This window comes from Platalea leucorodia (assembly GCF_965183815.1).
Source record: "Platalea leucorodia genome assembly, chromosome: 1".
NCBI classification, from domain to species: Eukaryota; Metazoa; Chordata; class Aves; order Pelecaniformes; family Threskiornithidae; genus Platalea; species Platalea leucorodia.
The window spans coordinates 23,875,501-23,899,469 of NC_138823.1; the positions used below are offsets into that span (position 1 = coordinate 23,875,501).

Here is a 23,969-nt window from a genome sequence, read left to right on the forward strand (position 1 = left end):
AGATTACAGTTAACAGTTCTTTGCTGGTGTTCCAAGTGAAGATTTTTCAGAAGCAAAACTATGTGTATTGCTCAAGAAATTTTTTTCCAGCATTAACACTAGGTTTAGTTAAGCAAGAAGAAAAGAAATCAGTAATCACCTACTACAATTTGAAATTCTTAATAGTTAACTTGCAAGTAGAAAGAAAGCAGGGACTTAAAGACACTGAATTTATGATCTGCCAGAGAAAGTGGTATTTTGTTTTTAGAGGAACAGAGAATTGCTTTTTGTTATTGCTGATTAAACAAATATCTTTCACTTGGAAATAAATATGAAAGCCTGTGTGTTAGATTCAGTTTAAGATACTTGTTTCATCTAAGATTTATCTGGATGCAAACAGCTCAGGAGAACTATATTTAAGGGCATCAGAGCAGAACTGTGGATGTCACTGTGACAGGATTCAAAGTCAAGCTGCAGGATTGCAGCTGATATAAAAGATAAACAAAGCTTTTGTAGTGTTTACAAATTTACTCTGCTTTTTAAAGGAAAAAAAATCATCCTGACATTTGAGGACTGTATCTCATGTTTAGGCTAACAAGTACTCTTGGCCTGAGGCAGCATCTTCAGTACTAATTCCGTTTACCAAATGTGATGTTTCTGTGGTCTAGGAAGCTTTTAAATCTGACTTAAGGTGTTAGTTTTTTTTTTTTAAGTTTTACTAAAAAGGGTATAGTTGAAGGCATATTACCGGTGTTGCTATTTCAAAACCACAAAATGTGGTTTTTACCTCAGAACCTGAAATAACAGGTTTGTTTGGAGACTATAATTAGAAAGTGTTTAGCTGTTCTAAATAATGGAGGAAATAAGCACAGTCGCTTTTCTAGGAATTGCATTATGCTTGCTTCATTTTTTTTCTTTTGTGCTTGTAATTGTTTGAAATGGATGATGTGTCACAGTCTGTTGCACAAAGGGGCCTAACTAATGATGCTTCCGTAATCGTGTAGAAAGAGCTGTTTATGATGATGCTGTGTGGAGGAAAAAAGTAACATCCAACAGAGTGTATTTAAAGACGTGTTAGAAAGAATAGGTGAGTTTGCACGTGTAAATGGGGGGGGGTGTGGAGGGGCAAAGTGTTGGGGGGGAAAAAGGCTTTAAAACCCCTCCTCAAAAGCATGAGGGCAGGGGAGTTATGTTTCAGAAATACCCCCTGTGTTGTCGGGCCTGGCAATTGGAGGTGTAACTTGCTAATTTAAAAGTTACGGAGTAAATGGAATAGTGCAAATACATCTTGACCCACACTTATTTTTCTCCTTTCTGGCAGTTGCTTATTGAGTGTGCCACTAAGCACTGCTGCAGCACTCCTCAACTGGCAGCGGAAAATCACTGTAGGTCCTATGCGGTTTTTTTCCCGACTTTGTATTCCATTGTTAAATGTATTAAACACAGCAGGGAACCTTTGAGTGTCTTTTTTTTAAGTTTGGTGTGAAGCATTCTGACAATCCAGAATGTTGCAGCATTGCCAAGTTTTCATCAGCACCGTGTGACCCAGAGTGTTGCCTGACGTGCAGGACCGTAAGGCCTCTGGCTAACGCACAGTGGCTCGCAGGGGATTCACAAACTCCCCCGTGTTTTTGCGCTAACTTTTCCAGCCATTGGATATAGCAGTTTCTTGCATAGAGAAACTCTGCTTGGTCCCCAGTCTAAGTTACAGTTACACTGCATTGCTGTCAGTGAAAAATGTTTGGAAAAACTCACATCAACCTGGCTAAATCCTGCTGTGTGCTGACATAGCATATTTTTTGGCATAGTATATGATGTTGTTGTAGGTGGAATAACTGTGCTGGCAGAATAACTCCTCCTGTTGGCATATATTGTATTTCCAGCATAGGTACAGCATCAGATGTATTTTAAATGAGAAGCATTCAGCTTTTTCTTGCTTTGTGCTTTTTAACTAGTGTTTACACTATTTATAATGCTAGTGGAGTCGGTCTGTAAAGGCTGCTAGATCATTCCCCTTCTTTTGCTCTGTCTATGCTGAATGGGCTCTATCTTTTCAGCCTGGTCTCTTTTATTTATTTATTTCAGCAGGACTGGAAGAATCCTTTCCACTAATTCTTTCCCCCAAAGAAGTGTCAGTAAGATTGACGTTTTCACCTCATGTATTCATGAGCAAAGATCTGTGTGTTTGACGGCTAGTCAGTTTGTCTTTACCTTTTCTAATGTCCTCCTTTCTGCGTTAGGTTCGGCTGCGAGATAAGTTTCATGGTACTTCTGCTGTTTCCTGACGCCAATGGTTTTTCTGGAGGCAGTGAGTGTTTCCTGTCTGGAAGCTAGAGGCAGTGTTCCTGGCAGGATGGAGTATTTTTGTTTCCCTGGCTAGACCTTTCCCTGTCTTTGTTTTTGTCTCTTTTTCTCCCAGTTGTTCATTCTTTTTTTTTGATCTTGGTCTGTATTTGAAATTGCACCAGTTTAACTAGACCTATCATTAACCAAAACTCAGAGCTGGTGATTTGAAATACGTCCGTGCAGGATTTTTCAGTTAACATACTGACAGAATAAAGTCATAGGCCAGGCAGCAGTAGAATTGGGCATGTTATACTTGATTTTGCACTAATCTTGCTTCATGAGTGAACAGGAGCAGTCAGCTACGCTGGTGTAACTTTGTACCTGGCCTGAGGGCAGTTTCGGCAGTTACGGCATTAGCCGTACCAGTGTTGAGAAAACTTTGTCATCGTTCCTGTCTGTATCCTGGACTTGCTGCTGCTAGAATAGACTGGCATGGATTATTCACTCAGTCACCCAAGTTTTTCTGAAAGTTTTATACTGAATTATATTTACCAAAATTATTAGTTTCTCTATAAAGAGACATACCAAACAAGACCCAGTGCACAGTAGCTAATCAGTTCTCAAGGGCTGAGATACTGTCAGTTTACAGTGGCTTGTAAGTTGCTGTGAGTTGTCGCAGTGACTTTCAGAAACTGTGACCAAGTTCCTATCGCATCCCATGGTAAGGTAACACAGCCTAACTTGATCTCACTGGAAGAATTCAAAACTCTTAATAACTTGCTCCCTTTTAGTTACTTTAGTTAGTTTACTTTATAAGTTTTATCCAAAGTACATCTGTATATCCATTTTGTTACTAAAACTGGTAAAATAGCACCAGAGGATTAGAAAGTAATCTATTAATAGTTTCCAACACTTCTTATTTTGAGGCAAAGCTATTTCAAGATCAGTGTGTGGTGGGTTTTGTTTTTTTTTCCTTCCCGACCCTGAAAATAGAGGTTAGTTATGCCAGAGAAAGAACAGAGGTGGAAGATGCTGCCTGTCAGCTGGTCAATAATATCTTTCCTCAGTGCAAGACAAAAACCTCTGGCTCTTGCTGAATTGAAAAATCAATAGGAGCCAGGAACTGAGATCCGTTACCTCTTATATATCCCCCCAAGCTGCTGTCTCTCTGGTATGCTGTTCAGATTCCGTCTGTGTGCTCTCTCTGGAGCTCCTGCTCTTGGTTTCAGATCCCTCTACTACAATATTTGTCCCACCTTATATCTTGGTACATTTTATTTGGTTTGTTTTTATAGTAGGGCAAACTTTAAAGCCTGCTTGAAAACAAAAGCTTGTCAGAATGCCATATGTAGCCATTACTGTTTGATCAGGCAAAATTACAGACCTGAGATTACATCTGCGTATTCTGGAATTTTGTGAGTCTTGGTTATTTTCATTTTGGAGCAGTTTTTCTGTAGAAATGATCTCAGCATTCAGGAGTGTTGCAATGTTTTCCACTTGCAGGATTGGTGACACTGCAGGAAACAAAACTTGTTGATATTATTTCACTGGTGTCTATATTTACTCTTGATTATTTTGCAATGTATAGTTTAGAATAAAAAGCAGCTGCAGGAAATTCCAAGCTATCATTCAGCAGTAGTTTTAAAGAGTAAAACCAAGAGTGGGGAATACTTGCTTTCAACTAAAATAAACATAGAGCTAAAAAACTCTGAAAATTTGCTTTGGGATTATTTTGCTATTGCTTTTGCCAGATAACTCGCTTTGTTTCACTTATGCTTTTGTTAAGACTGCATTGATGAAGTATCTAGATCTGTTCATACCATATAAGCATTCTCAGAAGACAGAATTCAGAAGTAAGTTCCTTAGATCTTTTATATTGACTGTTCTTACAGATGATTAGGATTTTAAAAGCAGAATTTACAGTATATTTTTACTTCAGGGATGGGAAAGATTTTGCATTTATGGGAATTTTTGTCTCAGGCAGGCCAAACAGTCATTTATCAATCTTTTGAAGGATTTGTTCATCCAGGCTAATTTTGTTTTCAGCTGATGGTCAGAAAGAGTGCTTAGTTTAAATGACAGTATTAATACAGTTAGATTAAAACTTTTTTTTGGTGCATAGGCAGCTTGTGCAGTTTTTAATCCCTTAGTGTTGCTTCCACTTGCCAGACTACTAGCTAGTCAGATGTTTTAGAACATTACTTCAATGTATATATAAAAACAAATCTCTCCATAATATTCAGAAGTGAAAATACCTGCCCATCATTGCACAAAGAGAATACATTCCCATCGCTTATGCAAGAAAAAACTTGTGCTAGTGTGAGGATTTTAATGATTAAAGAATTAAAATAGTTAGAAGTTCTGGTGATGTTTTGTTCCCCGCCCCCCACCCCCAGTGTTTCCAAGACTTTGGTTTCTGTTGGCTGAGTTTGGTGTACATTTGCTTACAGTAACGCACCGCAGGATAAGCTTTCCACACAGCGAGCGAGTGCATGGTTGAACTAAGACTGCTCTGCTGAGTTAGATAAGGGAAAATTGATCCCGTTAGCCTTATTTGCAACAGATGTAGGCCTGGAGATTCACAAATAGAAAGCCTCTCTCCACTGAGTTCTTAGCTTTGGTCAACCATTGCACTCAATGTACCCAGATTTAATGCTGCTGGTTTGGAAAATGAACATGTTTAGAATTTAAGGAATTCTTGCCTGTTTGCCATTTGTTAGCAAAAGTACAATGTGGGCCCTTAAGAGGGGCTCCATCTTATCATGGCTGACCTTGCTTATGAAAGTGCTGATGAAATCTTTTACTGAACATTTGAATCATAGAGGAAAAGATGTTTCTCTTCTAAGCAGTTCTGTTTGATTATGGTGTGTTCCTTTGAGGTTTGAAAGGATGGTGACCCAAAAAAAAAAAAAAAAAAAAAAAAACCAAAACCAAAAACAAACCCAACCAGACTGAGGAGGGGCACTTGAAGTGCACTCTCTTCTTTACAAGCATTGTCTACAAGAGGAGCACTTTTGCTGGACTTGACCATCAGTTGTTCAGAGACTTTCAGAATGAGCTGAGCAGCTTGCGAGACTTCCTTTCCTAACAGCAGCTGTCATGGACACATGATACAGGATGTATTGCAAATTTCTAAGGAAGAAGCACCACTTGTTTTGTTTTTTAATAAGCCGTTGAAGATTTTTCTAGCTGTCAGGATTGTTTTGTCATGTGCTACATACACAACGTTCTATTTTAAAATTCACAATGGTATCAGTTAACTTTTGGCAATTCTGCAGTGTGTACGCTGCAGGCTTCTGTGTATTTTAACTACTGTCAATCTTTTGATTTTAATGCCCGGTCAGTCTGACTGTCTCAGGCTTTGAGCCCAAGCGGGTTCATAGTCCCTCTGTTTGCTTCATTGTTTTACAAACAATATAGCTTTGTTCTGTAAGTGAAAATAGAATTTCCAGTTAATTGACACAGGACTTTAAGGAAAAATACAGTGCAATCAGAATAAACTGGGACATGGTAACAGTGCAGTATGTAGATTGTTAAGAGAGTAAAATATCTCTGCCTCACAAGTGCTTTTGTCTTAAGTTTTTGTATAATAGTATCTGTGAATATCAGTTTTTTTAATGACATGATTTAGAATACAGAGTAATAATCTGGACATGAAGTTGACTAGAGAAACCATAATGTTTTACCTTTAATGTTTGCTGAAAGATGCTTTACAAATAAATAAGTCTTGTTCTTGCGTTAGTGGGCATCTCAGTTGAAGTGCAGATTAACAGCTGAAAAGACAGACTTGCATGTGATGAGGGAATTGCTCTAACTTTTGTCTGCTTTTGGTATCTAGTAATAGTATTTTGTTTAATTTTAACAAGGCATTACATAATGTCTTTAACTGATCCTAATTATTAGAAGACTTTCCTAAAGTAAACTGACTCTGCATTATAGAAACTCCCGCATGTTAAAGAAAGTCCTTTTGCTCCTGGAAGATCCCTTGTTTCTCACTCGGCACTGGTCTAATGGCCTACGTGTGTCAAGCTGGCTCATCCCAGAGGATTTAACTTCCTTTCAATTTAGGGATAAGGGCCCTACTCTGTTCTGCTTATCAGTTCCGTGCTGATACGGGCATGTCCCAGATCTTGTCAGCACCTTCACTGAGCCTGCTGCAAGCTCCAATGTGAAATTAGTGAGTGAATGCTTGGTACCGTACTTGGAGGCAACTCAACTCCTGGTCTTTTGAATTTGCATAAATTTAAAAAGTGAAGTTATTTCACTGAAGCTGTTCTTCTGTTGTTTAAAGATGATATGTAAAGCTTGAGACTTGACATGGCAGATTTCTAAAGGTTTTGAAAAACTTGTCTTTGATCAGTTGTGGATTTGGGAGTCCTGTTTTTGAACTAATGGCATCTGTGCAGCTATCAGTAGTCCGTTGTAAGCATAAAGAAATGAGACCCTAATTAACTAAATGATCAAGTAATTTTCACTCTGAAAAAGATTTACTAGTAGTAGAAGCAACTCTGGTAACTTTTGTAATGAATGGTCTTCATGCTTTAAGAGAAGCATTTGCATATGTGGCTCTTTGGACAGGAAAGTAAAGATATCTTCCTGCAAAAGTGTCTGAAAGATAAGAATTACTTTTTGCTGAGATCAATTTTGTAAAACATAAACTACCATACTGGTGCCCTCTCTTTCAAAAGAGAAAAGCCATAATGAAGTAAAACTTACTTTAAAAATACACTTGTGTAGTTGTACACAGCTCAGTTTGAGTTAAATGAATTATTTAAGTCACTTTGACTTTCCATTTTCGCATCCTGGCATACTGTAACAAATCACTGTAAATGTTTGATAAGTATCTGTAGGTCTGGGTTCGTTTTAAAAGCTTGAGTAATCTTCTGATACAAATTTGTTAACTTTCTTTTACGGAATAAACTTCTCGGTTTAATCTAAATAGTGTCAACCCTTTAATTTCACCTTTCATTGGAAACCAAAGTTAGAAGACATCCAAAAAACCCACACAAATTAAATTTAAATATCTTTACAGTCTTCTAAACATTAAATGGAAAATGTTGCTATTCTTAATTTTAGTTTGTGAGGGGAAATAGATTGAAGGAGTCGTAAATGCATTTTGCTAATTGTTGCAATTAAGCATTTCGCCTATGCTGCATTGTTACCATTAAAGGATTTTATTTTTCAACTTAGTGCATATAAAGGTTCTGCCAGAACCTGTGTTGTTTCAACATAATTTCTGTTTGTGTACTTCCAAGTTGCAAAGTGTTGGTTCTGCTTGTACGAAATCATCTGTGATCAAACCAAGTAACAGTCCTAGCATGCTCTGACACCACGTGCATTGATGTGACTGTGGTGGGTTTTTTTAATGGGACCTAGTGCTACACAAGCACATAGCTGTCAAAATTGTTAAGCTCTTTCAGACTGTTCCTCACTCTGTTTTAACTCTTAGTGATGCCAGATTTTTAGTTGAACCTGAAGCACGTGTAAAGCAAGTAGGGGTGCATTCATTCAGAAATCCTCAGGCAAAAGTGTTGGTTTTTTTTCCCCCAATTTTAAAACTATTGTGGAATGAATTGACATTTAAAGAATGCCCACTGAAATGAGAAACTTGATTGCTGTTTAAAAATCTTGTGCATTAGTGCTTAATTTAGTAGCTTAAGCTTTTATGTATTTTTGATTTATGTTTTATTCCACTACTTTTACAGTTCTTAAACCATGGAGTAAATGAAAACGTGTTTTTGATGCATCTTTTAGATGTTTAGAGATACCTTTATGTTAAGAACATCATAGCTTAGGAATTCCAGGGTACTATGTGATTGACAGGAGATGCTCACTGGAAGAGGGAGGCAGAAATGTATTTCAGATCTGTAATGCATTGTTGGTGGATGAGCTTCAAGCTCTGGGGTTTTTCTGTTTCAGCTCTCTTTAAGCTGGAGCAGTGCATCTCAGAAAGCAGCTACACAGTATAGATGTTGGGAATTACAAATGTCAGAGAAGGAATCTGTTAGCCGTCAGTTGTAATGAAGAAATAGCTTTCAGTATGCTAACACAAAGCTGGTGCTTGGTTAAACTGCCAGGAGGAGCAAACGCCTAAAATGAAGAGTGTTCATTTGCAGCAGTAAAAGTCTAAATTTGCCATTTTAGCACCAATGACATGAGGGAACATTTAAGGTTTTTAGTGAGGATTTAGCTACATCTTTGTTTATGGTGGTTTTTCTCCTTTCCTACGCAAATGTTTAAGCCTGCCTTCATTTTGCAAATGTGTGTGAAGCTGCTTGTCCTGGTGGCGGACTCCCTTATTTGCTGTTCCTGTACGCCAGGCTGAATGTGTAATGGAGGAGCAGGCAGCATGTTGAGCTTGTGCCTCTGGTGTGTTTGGAAGACAGTTCAGAGCACGAGGGATTTAGTCTCCCACAGCAGCTGGCTTATGGAAGTAGGGCTTTATTGCTCTTTTCTTGCAAAATCAGTAGGGTTATACTCAGCTGCCCTAGTGCATTTCCTAAAAGTTTTGAAATTGGTAAGATGAGACAAGCAGAAGTTATGTCATGGAGAGCCATACTAGAAGATATTTTTCACTCCGGTCATCTGAGTTGAAAACTTCTCCCTTTGCAAGATTATTCTGGTTTCCTTTCCCTCCCCCTCCATTATATGGTCAGCAGTAGCATTTACTTAAAGCAGCATGGTCGAAAAGAATTACAGAAGGAAATTAACTGGCTGTGAGTTAGGTTTCCCCGGCAAAGAGTTTAGGGAGGATTACTGAAGATGGCAGTTACGTACTGAGCTTTACGTGGGTTATGTCTGCAAATGTCATTTGTGCTTTTGGAAATCTTCAAATGACAAGGTGTGTTTGTGCTGTGGCAACTGGTGTTTTGTGGTAGTCTGTGGCGTGAGCAGAATGTAAAGCATGGCTGGAATTTGGATTTGTGGTAGGGCTTTAGGCATGGCGGGAAGCCAGAAACATGGTTTTTCTGTAGTCGGTAAGTGCTTTTGAGGAAATACTGAGGACAGTGGTGAACTTACATTTTTAGGAGTTATGTTCTGTGGGTTTTCTATCCCTTCGCTGTTGCTCATATTAGTTTCTTCTGTATGTTGACAGAGTTTATACTGGTCAGCGAGAGTGATGCAGAACTTGCAATGAACGTTGCCTCTCGAAATCAGATTGTTCGTTATTATTACCATATTGTGTGTCTTGGCTCATTTCAAGTCTTTTGATTTCAGAGCTTCGTTTTTCACACAGCGTATCTCCTTCATGTGGACTCCTTGTTACTGGAATAATACAGGCGTTGTGTTCTCTGGCTGTACAGAATCAAATATTTTTTCCTTTTTGTCTGCAAAAACATGCAGATGCTGTGTAGGGTTGGGCAACATGAGAACTGGCCAGTGCTCCAGATTGCGCTAGTAAGGCTTTTATGATTTTGTACAGCTCTGATCATTATTAGCATAGTAACGTTTGTCTTCATTTTTTCCTGTAATAAATCATCTGCTGAATCTTTTCACTTCAGCAAAGTCATCTTTGAACGTCACTAAAATGGCAATCCAAAATTACTATATAAGGAAGAGTGTGGCTTCTAAAACTAGCTTTATGCATTTAAATCTAGAGAGCATAATTGATGATTGTCTGAAATAACTGGCAACTTCTCTATTCAAAAATCCTGACAAAGTAACCATTTTCTTTAGAAAAGCAGTCTGCTATTTCTGAGAGACTGCTTATCAGATCCCATTACGCAAAGGGAACTGTAGGACGTACTGGTCTCTTTCTTTAGAGCATGGGAGAATCTTTGTTTATTTTTTTTAAATAAAAAAGTACAACTGGTTCATCACCAGAGCTGCTATTTCTTGATTTTGTACATCTGTTGGAACTGGCAAAAATGCTGTAATACGCATTCTTTCCTCTCCAGAGAAAGGGAGGAGGGGAAGGCTTGTAGTCATAGGCTTGGCTGTGTTACTGTGTTTACTTCCTACTTTTTTTTATTTTATATTTTCTTTTAAAAGGAAAAAAACCCACCTTCTTGCCTGAAATGAGTGCTTTGATTGCTGTTCATGTTGTTCATGGACTCTCCTGGCTTGGGGAGAATGGCACTTTCTGCTGTCCTGTTAGTATTTGTGTGAACATAAAAATGTTAGTAAGTATGTAGTTATAATAATGCTTTCAAGGTTGTTCTGGCACTTCTGGACATATAAGCTTAATTTATCATCAGCTGTATGCTATAGGACTTGTGTATCTGTAGTATATTTCAGATGCCGTGTACCACCTGCGTGTATCTAGGATCTTGGCATGCTGTTATATTGTAGAGAGAAGGATGTTCCCTTCTGTCGTCATTGTTTAGCAGTTTTTTCAGTTTCACCTTTTTTCTTTAGATAAAGGAACATTTTAGTTCATTTAATGAGAAACAGCGGCTGTAAAACTATTAAATTTGTTTTGGGAACAGAAGCAGGTAGAGCATCCAAGATTCCTTTTGACTAGATTTTAGGCTGAAAATGTTCCCTTAGGAGGGAAGGAAGAGTATGTTATGTTCTTGAAATACGCTTTATTTTAGACCCTGGGAATAAAATAAGATTTTTTGGATAGTGTTCCACAGAGGTAAGATTTTTCCTTTATTAGGAAAAAAAGAAGAAGGAGAAAAAAAAAAAATAATTCAGCATTTGAAAAAATGGAATATGGTGGCTTTTAAATTTTTGCTTAAGAAACAAACAAACAAAAAAGTCTAGTGGCCCAAAATGTAAGACCTCTTTTTAGCAAAAACAGGAGATGTGAGGAGTGTTTTTGTTGATGTTCTTTTTTCTTTTTTTCCTTTAAATTCTTACACTTGAGGAAGGTAGTAGTTTCGTGGGGTACTGGATGGTAGTATAAATTGAGTAGTGTTGACTTGGATACCTGCTCGTACGTGTATGATATCAAGCTACAGTAGTCTGAAGAGGGCTCAGGAGTGGGTTTGCTGCACGCATTTCTCTGGCGAGCTGGGCAGCCCGTGGGCTATTTCTGTGTTTCCTCTTTGGAGAGGGATTCCTGTTGCCGCTGCTGGTCGGCCTTCCTCTGAAACTTCCTCGTCTTGACCCAGTCATCTCCGTGAGCCTGTCCCGGAGACATACAGCACACAGTTGTTTTTCAGCCGGTCGCTAGCTGGTGTGCAGACTGCCTGGGCTCAGTCAGTGTTGGTTTTTCGCCTCCCTTTGTCTTCTCCATACCAGGATGTATAAATTGGAAATTATGTTTTTGTATCATCATCATCAGTGGCCCTCTACATTCCTTTGTTTCGACCTTTTGACTTATTTTTAGTATCCAGTTTCTGATTTTTATCACCCTATGGTAAAATCATAGAAACCCAGTGCATCGCTTTCTGGGAGGTAAGTTGGGAAACACTGAGGAAAGAAATGGTGCCAGCAGTAGTTGCACCCAGGTATGCAACACTGATGTTGTGTAAGAAATGCCTTCTCGTTCTTCTATTACAGAAGCAGTTCATTGGGAGTTAGAAAAATTCCTCTTGTACAATTCAGCTTCCAAGAAGTGGGAATATTTGCATGTTTGGAAGAAGTTAGTGTTTTTGGTTAGAGGTGATCTGCCACTTCTTGCAGCAGTCGCTGTTGGAGGAAAATAGGAAAACACCTTTCTGTCTCTCTTCTCTGGGAACCAGTCAGTTAAGCAACAGGGAACAGAAGGAAATCCTTGCCATCATCTTGTACATAGGGAATAATTGAAGCTTGATATGTGATGGGAATCTGGGTTTTGGGGCTTTTTTCTTTTTTTAATAAAAATCTGTATGATGAAAAATTCAAATGTCATCACCTTGACTCTAGTCTCTGCTTGAATTGCAATATGGAAGTTGAAGGGCAAGGCAGTGTTGCCTGTCACTCACTCTGCAGCTCTGCATCCTGAAATATTCAGATGCCTTACATTATAAATATGCATCTGCATACTTCTCTGAGAGCCCTTAGGTTTTGAGAATATCTTGAGTTGTTTAGCCACAGTGACTTAATTTCTGCTGGCAGTCTAAAAGGATTCGAAAGACACAAAAATCTTCCGTGTCTTTTCATTAACTATATTGGGTTTGTACATGACCTTATTGCGTGTGTGGGAAATGTAGGGTAGAGAAAACAGAAAAGTTTCCAATGCTGTAAGCCTGTTACTATGCGTTATAGAAGAACTTGTTATACATTTACTTAGTTGTCACCTTGGGTTATGGTGATTTCCACACATGCGTGCACACGCACACATACACCACCCCCGTTAGGAAGCAGGGGAGTGGAGATGCTGTTCTTGGCACTGCTTAAGTGTAACAAAGGTATTCCTTGACCACAGGGAGATTTCAGGCTTGTTCGGATGAGAAGGATGTAAAGGATAGAAAAAGCTGACAGAAGGAAGTATTGGGTCAGATGGCAAGGAGGAGGTGGTAGTAACATGAATAACAGGTCATTAGAGTGCTGTGATCTTTCAGAACCAAAAGTGATGGATGTGATTCTAATTTTTTTTTTTTTCATCTTTCCTCCTAATGTAGGGAATTCCTCTGAAGAATTTGCTGGAAGCGGATACGTGTGAATTTTTCTGCATGAAGACTCTCAAACTGGATTACATAATATGCCTGTATCCTCTGACTCTATTATTTTGATCTTTAAAAATGATTAGCGTTGTATATGAAATTTAACCCATTTCTGATGAGTGACCTAGACATGAGTTTACATCGGCAAATGGGCTCTGATCGGGACCTCCAGTCTTCTGCTTCCTCTGTGAGCTTGCCGTCAGTTAAAAAGGCACCAAAGAAAAGAAGAATTTCATTGGGCTCTCTTTTTCGGAGAAAAAAAGACACAAAACGCAAGTCTAGGGATTTAAATGGAGGTGTTGATGGAATTGCAAGTATTGAAAGTATTCATTCAGAAATGTGTACAGACAAGAACTCTATTTTCTCCACGTGTACCTCTTCTGATAACGGAACAACCTCTAGCAGCAAACCAAGCGGAGACTTCATGGAATGCCCCTTGTGCCTTTTGCGGCACTCCAAGGACAGGTTCCCGGAGATAATGACTTGTCACCATAGATCTTGTGTGGATTGCTTGCGTCAGTATCTCCGGATAGAAATCTCTGAGAGCAGAGTTAATATTAGCTGTCCAGAATGCTCAGAACGATTTAATCCTCATGATATTCGTTTGATATTAAATGATGACATCTTGATGGAAAAATACGAAGAGTTTATGCTTAGGCGATGGCTGGTTGCGGATCCTGATTGTAGGTGGTGTCCAGCTCCAGATTGTGGGTATGTATTTTTTTCCCATTATCTGCAAAAAAGTGACAGCATGAACAGGTAATGTTCATACCATTAGGCTTTTTGAAAAGTTAATTGCTTTACTTTAGCATTTTGTTACGCATTGTATGAGTAGGTAGCAGGCAGAATTCCATTAAAAAAAAAAACAAAAACAAAAACAAAACAAAACAAAAAAACCCACAAACAAACAAACAAACAAAAACAATTAAAAAAAGCCCAAGCCACAACTCATCTTCCAAAATAAAACCCTTCCTCAAGTAGTATATTTTTTTTTTCTGCAGAGGGAATTTCAGCAATGTCACAAAATTTATTGGCAGGTGGTTGCTATGTATCTACAGCAGGCAAAAAAACTTAGATGTTGCACTGCCAAGGCAACAGTGCAAAGCTCAGACTAAAGAGAATTGAAAATTTGATGACTGTACTTTTAAATTAGTCCATTTGTTAAAGCACAGTAGGTATTTTATTTTTTTTAACTGTGAAAAATGATTGGAGGTTTTCTTTCAATAAAAAGGCCTCTCCAGCTTCAGATATCTTCCATCTTGTGGCTGGTTGACACACCACTTGTTGCCTGTCAACAGGATTCTGATGTAAGATAATAATCAACTTGTTCCTGTTTATTATCTGACGAACGTAATGTTTTAACATTGCTTTAATACTTAAACAGTTCTGAAACCTTTCTGAATTCTGACATGAGTAGACTGAATACTACTGAGCAGCTCATCATCGCACTTTTCTGCTGTTGGTGTCTCATAATGCCATTCTTCAGCAAGTTGCTTTTTTAGAGATTGTTTGCATTATCATCGTGTCTAAAGGCTATAGCCATGACTGCGATCTGCATGTGCGGTGCATGCTAAAAACTCATAAAGATGACATCTCTGTTTCAAAGCTTCACAGATGAGCAGTAAGTAGAAAGAAGAAAAGGAATAATGTTGGAAGAGAACAAGCAAAATAGGACTGTTAGGTAGATTAAATATTCCAATATTAATGTTCAGGTGCTTAATGTTTAGGAGGCTTTCAAATTCAAATGATATGTTAAGAAACATATTTGAAATAGAATTTTGCTTTCATACTTCAAATGAAACAGAATTTGCTAATGCGAGTCAAAAGCAGGGACTGGAAAGGTGATAGTTCCTTAGGTCCTCTGGTCCAAAGTGGATGGCATTGCTGTGGTGTAGTTTGAGCAGAGAAGGAAAAATGACTTGAGAGAGGGATTGGTTGCATGAGCTTATAACAAAGTCATGTGGACAAAACCAGTAGAGCTTGCTCTTAATATTTCAATACTGCAAAAGAAAACAGCCACTAGAAGGCATTATTTGATAGGCAGAAGTATGCTTTGCTCAAGTTCCCCTGAGGTTTCGTGTTCTCGACAAACTTGCTACTCAAGGTAAGGGGAAGCATGTAAAAACAGTTAAACCATTTTCTGTTAAACCATGTCTCAGTGATTCAGATACTTTTTTAGTACTTCAGTAAATAGGCTAAGGCAGATTTGTTTAATGGAGACTTTTCACCTTGGTTATTTTTGTTCCTCAGTTTTCTCATCTGTTTTAAAAAAACCCTAAGTATCTTTAAATGGTCAGAAGCTGTAATGATAATTGCTATAGATAATACCATTATAAAAATAAAAAGTGGGTCTTCAGAGCGAAGTTAAAGTTCCGTGCAATTGTGTGGGACCACAGCAATGTATTAGTATATAGCAAATATTTCATCATTGCTCCAGAACTGCCTACTGCATGCTCCTTACTCTTGAGGGTGGAACCTGTGGAAAAAACAGTGTATTGCCAGGCAGCTAAACTATGCCAGTGTTTATGTGTGAGGCAGACAAACTACTACTATATGGGCAACCTTAACTGTACCTTTGATAACACAACTTTTTCCTTATGTATTTCATGTGGTAGGGAAATGCTTTACAGTGATAGATGGATTCTGTTTTTAATGTACAGATAGTACCCCCTCACTGAATTCGCATTACTAGTTTAAAATCGGATGAAGCTGGATACTTCTCAGCAGAATCATTCTTTATGGTTGTCACCCTAAAGAAACAAGAGCTCGTGTGATGATGTTTTGTCTTTTTCCCATCCTTCTCCTGATCACTTTTGAAACCTGTAGCACCTTCAAATATGTTGGGCAGAGGGGGTTGAGCGTTCAGCCTAAGTTAATCTAAGACGTTTCAGGGAAAAAAACATAATACTTGAGCAAAAGAGAGACCACCAATAATGCTTCCAGGAAGAGAAATACCTGCATATGAATCCTACAGTTACCTTCTAAATTTGGCCTTCCAGGCAGCCACCGCAGCATGGTCTGACAGGTTGGTGCGTGCCAGCACAGGTCTCTCACCTTTCTGTTAGCCAGGGGAGCTGGGAGAAAGCACCCAGAGGGAGGTGGAAAGGAGAAGTGGGAGTGGTATAGAAAGTAATAACGGGGATTTAATGTTGTTGTGGAGCATAGGAGGAGGATGGAGGAAGCAATTGTACAGGCATGAGGTTTAGGGAAGCAAACACTATTCAGACTTTCACTGAACAGCCTATGCTAGCAAACGTTGTAAAGGTGAGGTATCACATACAGCGTGCAGAAACTTCAGACCAGCAGACATTTGCTTTAACAATTACGTGGTACAACAGTAGTCGCAGTTTCTAATTGCTTTGGCAACTGTAATCAACTTGTACAATATGCAATTAGAACTGAGGGCTTTTTTTTTTTCTGAACAGTTTTTGATATGTAGTTCTGACAGAATCCATTAGAGTTGTGATGGTAGCTGACCTGATTTTAGCATGGATCAAGTATTTCATGAAGAAGCTGGATAGAATGCATTTACTAAATTTACAATTAATCCCAAAGTAGGAGATGTGCAATAACTTCAGAAAGTAGCATTATTTCCTAAAGTTGTCTGTAAAATTAGAAATAAGTACTGTAATAAATAGGAAAAGGTGCAAAGTAGAGCATTTCGATAGGAAAAATTTACTGCACAGATAGGTAAAAGAAGGAACGGAGTGGATGGTGCATGACAGTGCTTCAACTCTCCTCAGCATTGATGAAACAACCCATGTAGTGTTGTTTCAGGGTTTGGGCATCACACGAGAACAAAGACCAGATGAAGAGCAAGTAATTATAAAAATTTTGATCCCTGAGGGGAAAAAAATGAGGAAGGAAAAAAAAGGAGGGAAGTCTGTTTTTTGTTTTTTTTTTTTTTTTTTCCCCCTATGTCATGGGCCCCTATGTTTTCAGGAAACAACAAAGAGTAGTTAAGAAGGAAATACCTCTTTTTCAGCTGTCTTTCACTCTGTTTGGGGTAAAAACAGGTCTTAGAGATGGCAAAACTGGAACCAAACAGATCTTGAAACAAAGTCAGCTACATTATTAAGTGTATTACTACTTCTCCTGTCCCAGTGGAGAACTTCTTCTGATCTTCCCAACAAGAGAACTACCGATGAGTTTGGAGGAGAGCCTCTGTTGAAATAGTTAGGCCCTGGACGAGCTGCCTGGGAGCTGTGGGGTCTCTAGCACTAAAGCCGTCTAAAGCCAGAAATGGTCCCTACCGCTGGCACCACGTCTTTCTGACCCGGGGCTACTTCATCCTCGGCTCTTGTTGCAAGCTCAAATGCATCCTGACCGTTGTTATCTGAAATACTGTAAAAGTCTGGACCAGCTGCAGCTTACCTGCAGTGGCTTGACAGGGGACACTGGCAAAGAGGTGATCTTTGTCTGGGGAAGGAGCATGGATAAGGAAAGCTCTTGGGCTCTGTTCCAGACAAATTTTTTGAAATTCTGTTCATATCAGTTTTCCGATGTCATTTTAACAAACCTTAGTGAATCAGTATTCCAAATGTGTTCTGTCTTTTTTTCTGCCTGAATTATTTAATGGTTTTGCTCTGAGATTGTATTGCTGATGGTATTAGAAGAGAGCAGCGATTCCTAGATTTTATCTTTGTCAAGCAAAAAACAGATTGGGCAAAAGAGTACAAATTCTTCATTCCTCTTCTCACTGTACATCCTTTCTTCAATTAATTGCTCTTTGCCTCTGGTTTTTTGTTTTACTCGTTATTACCTTGAATTTGGTTGTTTGTCCCTTCTCTCAGCCTAACCAGAACTTTTGGCTTTCATATCACCTGTGAAATGAATGCAAAACGTTGAAATTAAACCTCTAATCTTGTACAGTTTGAGCTGAGATTTGCTCTGGTCTAAAAAGTTACTTTCTAAAAGTATGCCAATACATCAATCCCTAATGGGGAGTGCTTTCAGGGATGCGCCCATTCTTTATTAGCCATGGGAGGCAGGATACAAATTGATAGTTCATTCTGTGGCCTACGCTTAAGATTCTTTGGTATAACGTTAGTGAGTCCTGGATGTATCCCTGTATGTTGAAGAAGCATTTGGATCAGAGTCTCTTTGTGTACATACAAGCCAATTATCTCTTCAGCTGCTGTAAGTGGGAAAATAGAGCTGATTAACTTGGCAGTAATATAGAAGAGTCTAGCAATTATTGAAACAAATTTTTACTTGGAAAGTAAGAAATATTTGAAAACAGACAAGCATATATCTCATTTTTATTTGTAACTGCATCATCTGTAAATTAAAGGTTGAAAACTCCTGTTTATTTGCAGAACTTCTTTGGGGGGAACCTCAAACATGCTGTTTTAAAACAATGAAAGGGATAGGACTTGCATTAACTTTACAGAGCTTCAGATGTAGCTACTCTACAATGAAAATAACTAAATTTTCAGATAGATATGTGAATGGGAATAATTTTTTTAATATCATTACTGATAAAGGATATTGAGTTAATTTTATGCAACTGCAATAAATTGGAGGGGGGGTAAAAATAAACAAGTTAGTCTTTTAAAATAAAATTACCTTCACTTGAACAGCCATAAATTTAAGCCCTGCTGCATTTATAAATCTGTTGAAGTCTATTCAGGGGGACTGTTCACATGAATAAAACTTCTGTTTTAGGTGTTCATACCAGTGGACCTAATATTGTTTTCTATTTAAACGAAAGCTACTGCATAAAATCATTGAAAGAAATACAATGGGTAGGAATTAAGGCGCATGTGTGTATATGTGTATATATATTTATATTTAGTATTAATATGAACTACAATACGCATTGTCTGTATTTTTATCATGTGAACTTTAAAATGCAAACCTGATAGAGGAATTGATTTGTGGAAACAACTCTGTATAGAATTGTTCATGTAGTGTCTGATTATGAAATAGTGTAACGCAGTTATTACCTTGAATTTGTAAGTCTCAACATTTTTGGAGCTTTTTGCTCTGTAGTATTGTCAGAGTAAAGGTGGCATTGAGGCTCTGAACCCTTATCAATTTCTGCATTTACAGTTTGAAATGTATTTAAAAAAATTGTGAAAAGAAATTGTCTTAATTGAGAAACCACAATCCTTATTTGTAAAATACTTGCTTTGTTGTTTTGACATTTTAAAATATAAAGAGTAAACAGACATCTATTTAAAGTAGATAGTGATATTCATGATAAAAGGCAACCCATAAAATACTAAAATGTCATGCAGTACCAAGTCAGATGCCTTTACAGTAATAGATTACACTACGGATCACTTAGCAGGGATCCTCCCAGATTACAGAAAGGGTCACACTTAGACGTGCCCATAGTGACTGGAACACTTTTGAAACTATAACTTTTTCTAGTTGCTTACATACCTTTTTTGGTTTTATTGTCCCGCTTTTCTAAACTGTGGTTGCTTTGTGACTGTAAACCTTACAGTACTGCATTCAGCCTTAAATACAGTATATTTCAGTACTGCATGAAGTTGTTAGTGTGAGGTAGAGCAAAGCGTTACACTGATTGTAGTATTTCTGTACAGTCTTAGTCTAATGCAATAGTGATAGAGTTGTGGAAGGTGGTGGTAAGGAACCTGCGCTGGGCACCTGATGTCCACTGCCTTTGTACCTGCTTCAGCTGCTCTGGCAGCTGTCTTGTCTGCTTCTGTCTATAGATAGGACTGGTTTTATTAACAAAATTCTCTCTTGCCCCTCTTGATCATTCAAGATATGCTGTGATCGCTTTCGGATGTGCCAGCTGCCCCAAACTTACGTGTGGACGAGAAGGCTGTGGAACTGAGTTTTGCTACCACTGTAAGCAGATTTGGCATCCAAACCAGACCTGCGATGCTGCTCGCCAGGAGAGAGCTCAAAGTCTGCGCCTGAGAACCATTCGTTCTTCATCTATTAGTTACAGCCAGGAATCTGGAGCAGCAGGTATTTATGATTAGGATACTGTGCCTGCAAAATATCTTTTTAGTGCATTTGCACAATTAGCTCTAAAAAGGAAAGAACTGAATAGTAGCATGGTAGATACTAGTTGCTTTGTCTTTCAGAAATGTGAAATACACAATTTTAAGTTTGAATTAGAATTTTAAATGTTATAATTTGAAGTACTTTGTGACCACAGCACCTGACTTCAATCTTACAGGCTTGTCAGAATTTTAAATTCTTCCTTTGTAGCTGAAAAATGTGAAGTCAAAGGAACTCGCTCTAAAGCGTGATCTGTGTTTGGCAGGCTGACTTCAGTAGTTGTATCACTTACACACTGGGAACACTTAGTTTCTCCCCTGTAGGTGAAATTTCACAAGACTGCTAATAATAAAAGGTGTTAAAAATAAAATTCAAACCCACTGATTGTCTGCTTTCAAAAGCGACTATTAGACTGATGCTGGCTCTGATGTTTGACATCTGTTTTAGTACTAATTTCTGTTTTTCAATAAAATGCTCATCTGTCTTAGCTACCAGAAAGCTAACAATTCCGTCTTCTTAAAATTGAACTTGTTTGTAACCCCCCCAAAAAAGAGGATAGACTATTCAGAGTAGTATTTTGCAGAGCAAGAGTCCAGTTCGCTGTTGATAAGAATTGGCTCAGAGTTTCACCAAACTCTGATCTATTTGGCAGCTTCTGTGTCTGCCTGACCAAACAAGGTAGATATTTGGAGAGAAGAGTCTCTCTTGCACCTTGAATGTAGTTAGTGCTGTCATTCTCCAATCCAGCCCTAGACTTGGGAGACTCTAATTTGTTATTTGTGCTGGGTCATTTTAACTAGGCACTCCATCTTGTCTTAAAAATTGGCATCTTGCTCTAGTTTTCAAATAAATTTTAAAATAAACTTTAAATAAATTAGCCTGCCAGCTCCTTTCGTTGCCCTCTCAGTCACTCCCAGCATGAACAGCAGTAGCCCTGCCGTACCCGTGCTGTACGAACTTGCTCAGTTTAGTTACTGCCCCGTAGGTTGTGCATCTGTTCCCATCTGGGAATAGCTAGTGCATCCTTTCAGCTTTCAGGTACTGTTTCTGCTGGTTCTGCACCTATTTGGATATTCTTTATACCGAGTATAACCTGTCTTTTCCCTTTGTCCTACCTAGTAGCTCAGAGGCAGTAAACTTAGACTTCTGCACTAGGAGCTGCAAGTTATGGCTGCTGCTGTGAATAAATAGCTTGTCCCAAATTGCAGATGCTACCCAGTAATGTGAAGGAACGAAGATCACAACTGTGGTTGTGTCAGCATACACGTATTTCACTGTTGCTCAGTGACCCCTTGTTTGTTAATGATAGAGCTAGTCACTTAACAGCATTTTTCAGTATTTGACTTGGGAACAAGGAGAGCCTCTGGAATTTCCTTTTTGCTACAATATTTTTTTTCTAGGGAGTAAGTAAGTATTAAGTAGGGCTGTGAAAAGGACTCGAGGAGGTTGGTGATGCCAAAGAAATGCACTTAATGTGGAAGGGGAGATGGATTTAAGGTAAGAAGAAGAAATAAGAGTGGAGACTGAATATTCGACTAAAAGATTCATAACAGCATGAAATGTAAAAGGGGATTATATTTAAGGAAACCATATTATCAGTCCTTTATTAACATACCTATTTAATGTCCTACTCTAATATATATTGCATTAAGCTTAGAAAATCTTTGAACAGAATGTATGCATTAACTATTCAATTACTTGAATGTGATCTAATACGCCTTATTTTCATTAGTTTTACTTGGTCCAAGGTTTACAAATACAAATAGCTATCAAGTCATTGCCAAATCAAGATTTGTAAAGCAAACTTATAATAAACTTCTTCCATTTTTCAGATAATGGTTCGGTCAGTTTTATCGAACATATGTCTATGTTTTGATTAAATCTGCTTGTCTAAAGAACTGATATGATCTTAATATTAATTTTTAAACAGCTGATGACATAAAGCCATGCCCACGCTGTGCTGCTTATATAATAAAAATGAATGATGGAAGCTGCAATCATATGACTTGTGCTGTCTGTGGCTGTGAATTCTGTTGGCTATGTATGAAAGAGATCTCAGATTTACATTATTTAAGGTATGTTTAAGAAAAGATCTATGTGGTTGGTAATTTGTTTTCTAAAGTATATAGAAGTAGATTCCTGGGTGCTCTAATTAGGTCTGGCTTTCTTCCTGTTGGAGTAGAGAATCACAGTTGGAAGTATCCATATCTGAGTATTAAGTTAGTTTTCAATGCATGTATTTAAATTAGTGCTTTGTTATTTCTTTCTTTAAAATATTTTTCGAAGTTTCATGCATGCAATGTGTTCTTAGTACAACAAATGAAGTGTTTTAGATGAACATACCCACTATTTTTACTAATGTCTTAATACTGCTGTATTGTCTTCATAGTAAGCAATGTGGTAATATGCAATATGCATCTCTTTACATTGCAAAATATGCTGTAAAGGCAAAAAAACCCCACAAACAAACAAACAAAAAAAACCAAACAAACAAACAAACAAAACCCACAAAAAACACCAAACCAAACTGATGATTTGGTACCCATAACATCTGTAACTTGGATCTAAGAACAGTAATTTTGTAACTGGAGAACAGTTCAGTAGTGTATAGTTATGTTGATTTATTTACAATTTCTTTACAGTTTTCTTACTTCTTTCTATTAGCCCATCAGGTTGCACATTTTGGGGAAAGAAACCATGGAGCCGTAAGAAGAAAATACTGTGGCAACTAGGGACGCTTGTTGGAGCTCCTGTAGGAATTGCCTTAATAGCTGGCATTGCTATTCCTGCTATGATTATTGGAATTCCTGTGTATGTGGGACGTAAGGTAAAATATGCTACAACTCCTAACATGCTTCAGGTTTTTCCCTTCTGCGTTCTATGACTTGGGTAAATATATGTTCAGTTGGCTACCTTCACCAGCCTTAAAAAAAAAAAAAAAAAAAAAAAAAAACAAACCAAAAAAAACCCAACAACAACAAAAAAACCCACACACAACCAAAAAAACCCCACCTAAACAACCCTCAAACCAAACCAACTAACCCCTGAATTGTTTAAGGATATTTGTTTCAATTGTACAGGAAGGAGAAGCAGTGTTTTTAAGAATGTAGTTCTTCTTAAAACACTGAACAACTTCCAATTTCTGCATCTTGCCATGGAAGTTCTTGCATGGTTTTTCAAAATTGCTCTGTTTTTAATCCCTGGTTTCCTTTAGAATTAAACAATATTTAGAGGAGAAGGAAGGCAAAAGGGAAATCCTTCTTATTTTTCTTAAAAGCAGATAGTTACCAGTGTTTTAGTATAAAATTCTGCTAGTGTAGGTTTGTGCATGAATACATGTAAGCATTTATACTTAGCAGCTTGTTAATCACCTTGGGCCAGTCCACCACGTGGAGCAGTGTTCCGTGCAGGTAGCTAGACAGCATCTGTCTTCACTTTACTGTTTGTGGGAACCAGCTAGAAATTACCATGTTAATCAGAAGGCAGTTGATGTATTTCCTCTCAAAAATACAATAGCTTTTAGTATAAAGTAAATGACAAATCGCAAGGAAAACAAAAGATAATTAAATCTCCTATTTGTAATTTAGGGTAAACTAGTAAGTTATCCAAATCTTTTGGAAATGGGCTTTTTGAAATGATGGCTTGGTTCAGCAGCTGCTAAGTGTTCAGTTACATATACTGGATGGCATAATCAGAAGATTTGTTTTTCTGCTTTTATCAGCATGGATTCTCACAGTGACTGGCACAGACACATAATTCTACGTTTAGGGGGAAGTGTTTCTCTCTCACATGAGCTGTTCCTGCTAGACAAAAAGTCCAGAGATGCAGCTTTTCCACTGTATTTTTTTCATCTTTCAAGCAAGTACTCCTACCTTCTACTACAGTTGTTTTTTGACCCTTCTATTCTGTTCTTAGTCCCATAGGGTCATCGGAAGCTTATAAATGATAAGAAGGCAGCAGTTATCTGTTTCAAATTCCTATTGCGTGTTGTGCTTTTCTCATTAGATTTTGGGATAGGGCCCCATCACTGAGCGCCTTTCACGTATTAATGGTAAAGTCTCAGAGAGTTAGTCTGTGAGGGCAGCGTCATGAGAATTTCCATTGTACCCCACTGCTTAATGGTTGTTTTTCTGTGACTCCTGTCACATGTTTGCACTTTTCTTCAAAACATCTGATGATGGAGAT

General features: G+C 38.1%; 1 protein-coding gene across 4 annotated transcripts in view; it reads left to right on the forward strand.

The window, feature by feature from the left end:
• Positions 1 to 23,969, forward strand: part of RNF19A (ring finger protein 19A, RBR E3 ubiquitin protein ligase) — a 60,092-nt gene that overhangs the window by 25,352 nt on the left and 10,771 nt on the right. For all 4 annotated transcript variants that reach the window (XM_082313707.1, XM_082313706.1, XM_082313708.1 and 1 more), the window contains 4 exons: positions 12,759 to 13,511; positions 19,540 to 19,748; positions 21,715 to 21,859; positions 22,449 to 22,611. In XM_082313707.1, coding sequence (XP_082169833.1) covers positions 12,895 to 13,511; positions 19,540 to 19,748; positions 21,715 to 21,859; positions 22,449 to 22,611 — 1,134 coding nt within the window. In that variant the 5' untranslated portion in view covers positions 12,759 to 12,894. The remainder of the gene's footprint in view (positions 1 to 12,758; positions 13,512 to 19,539; positions 19,749 to 21,714; positions 21,860 to 22,448; positions 22,612 to 23,969) is intronic.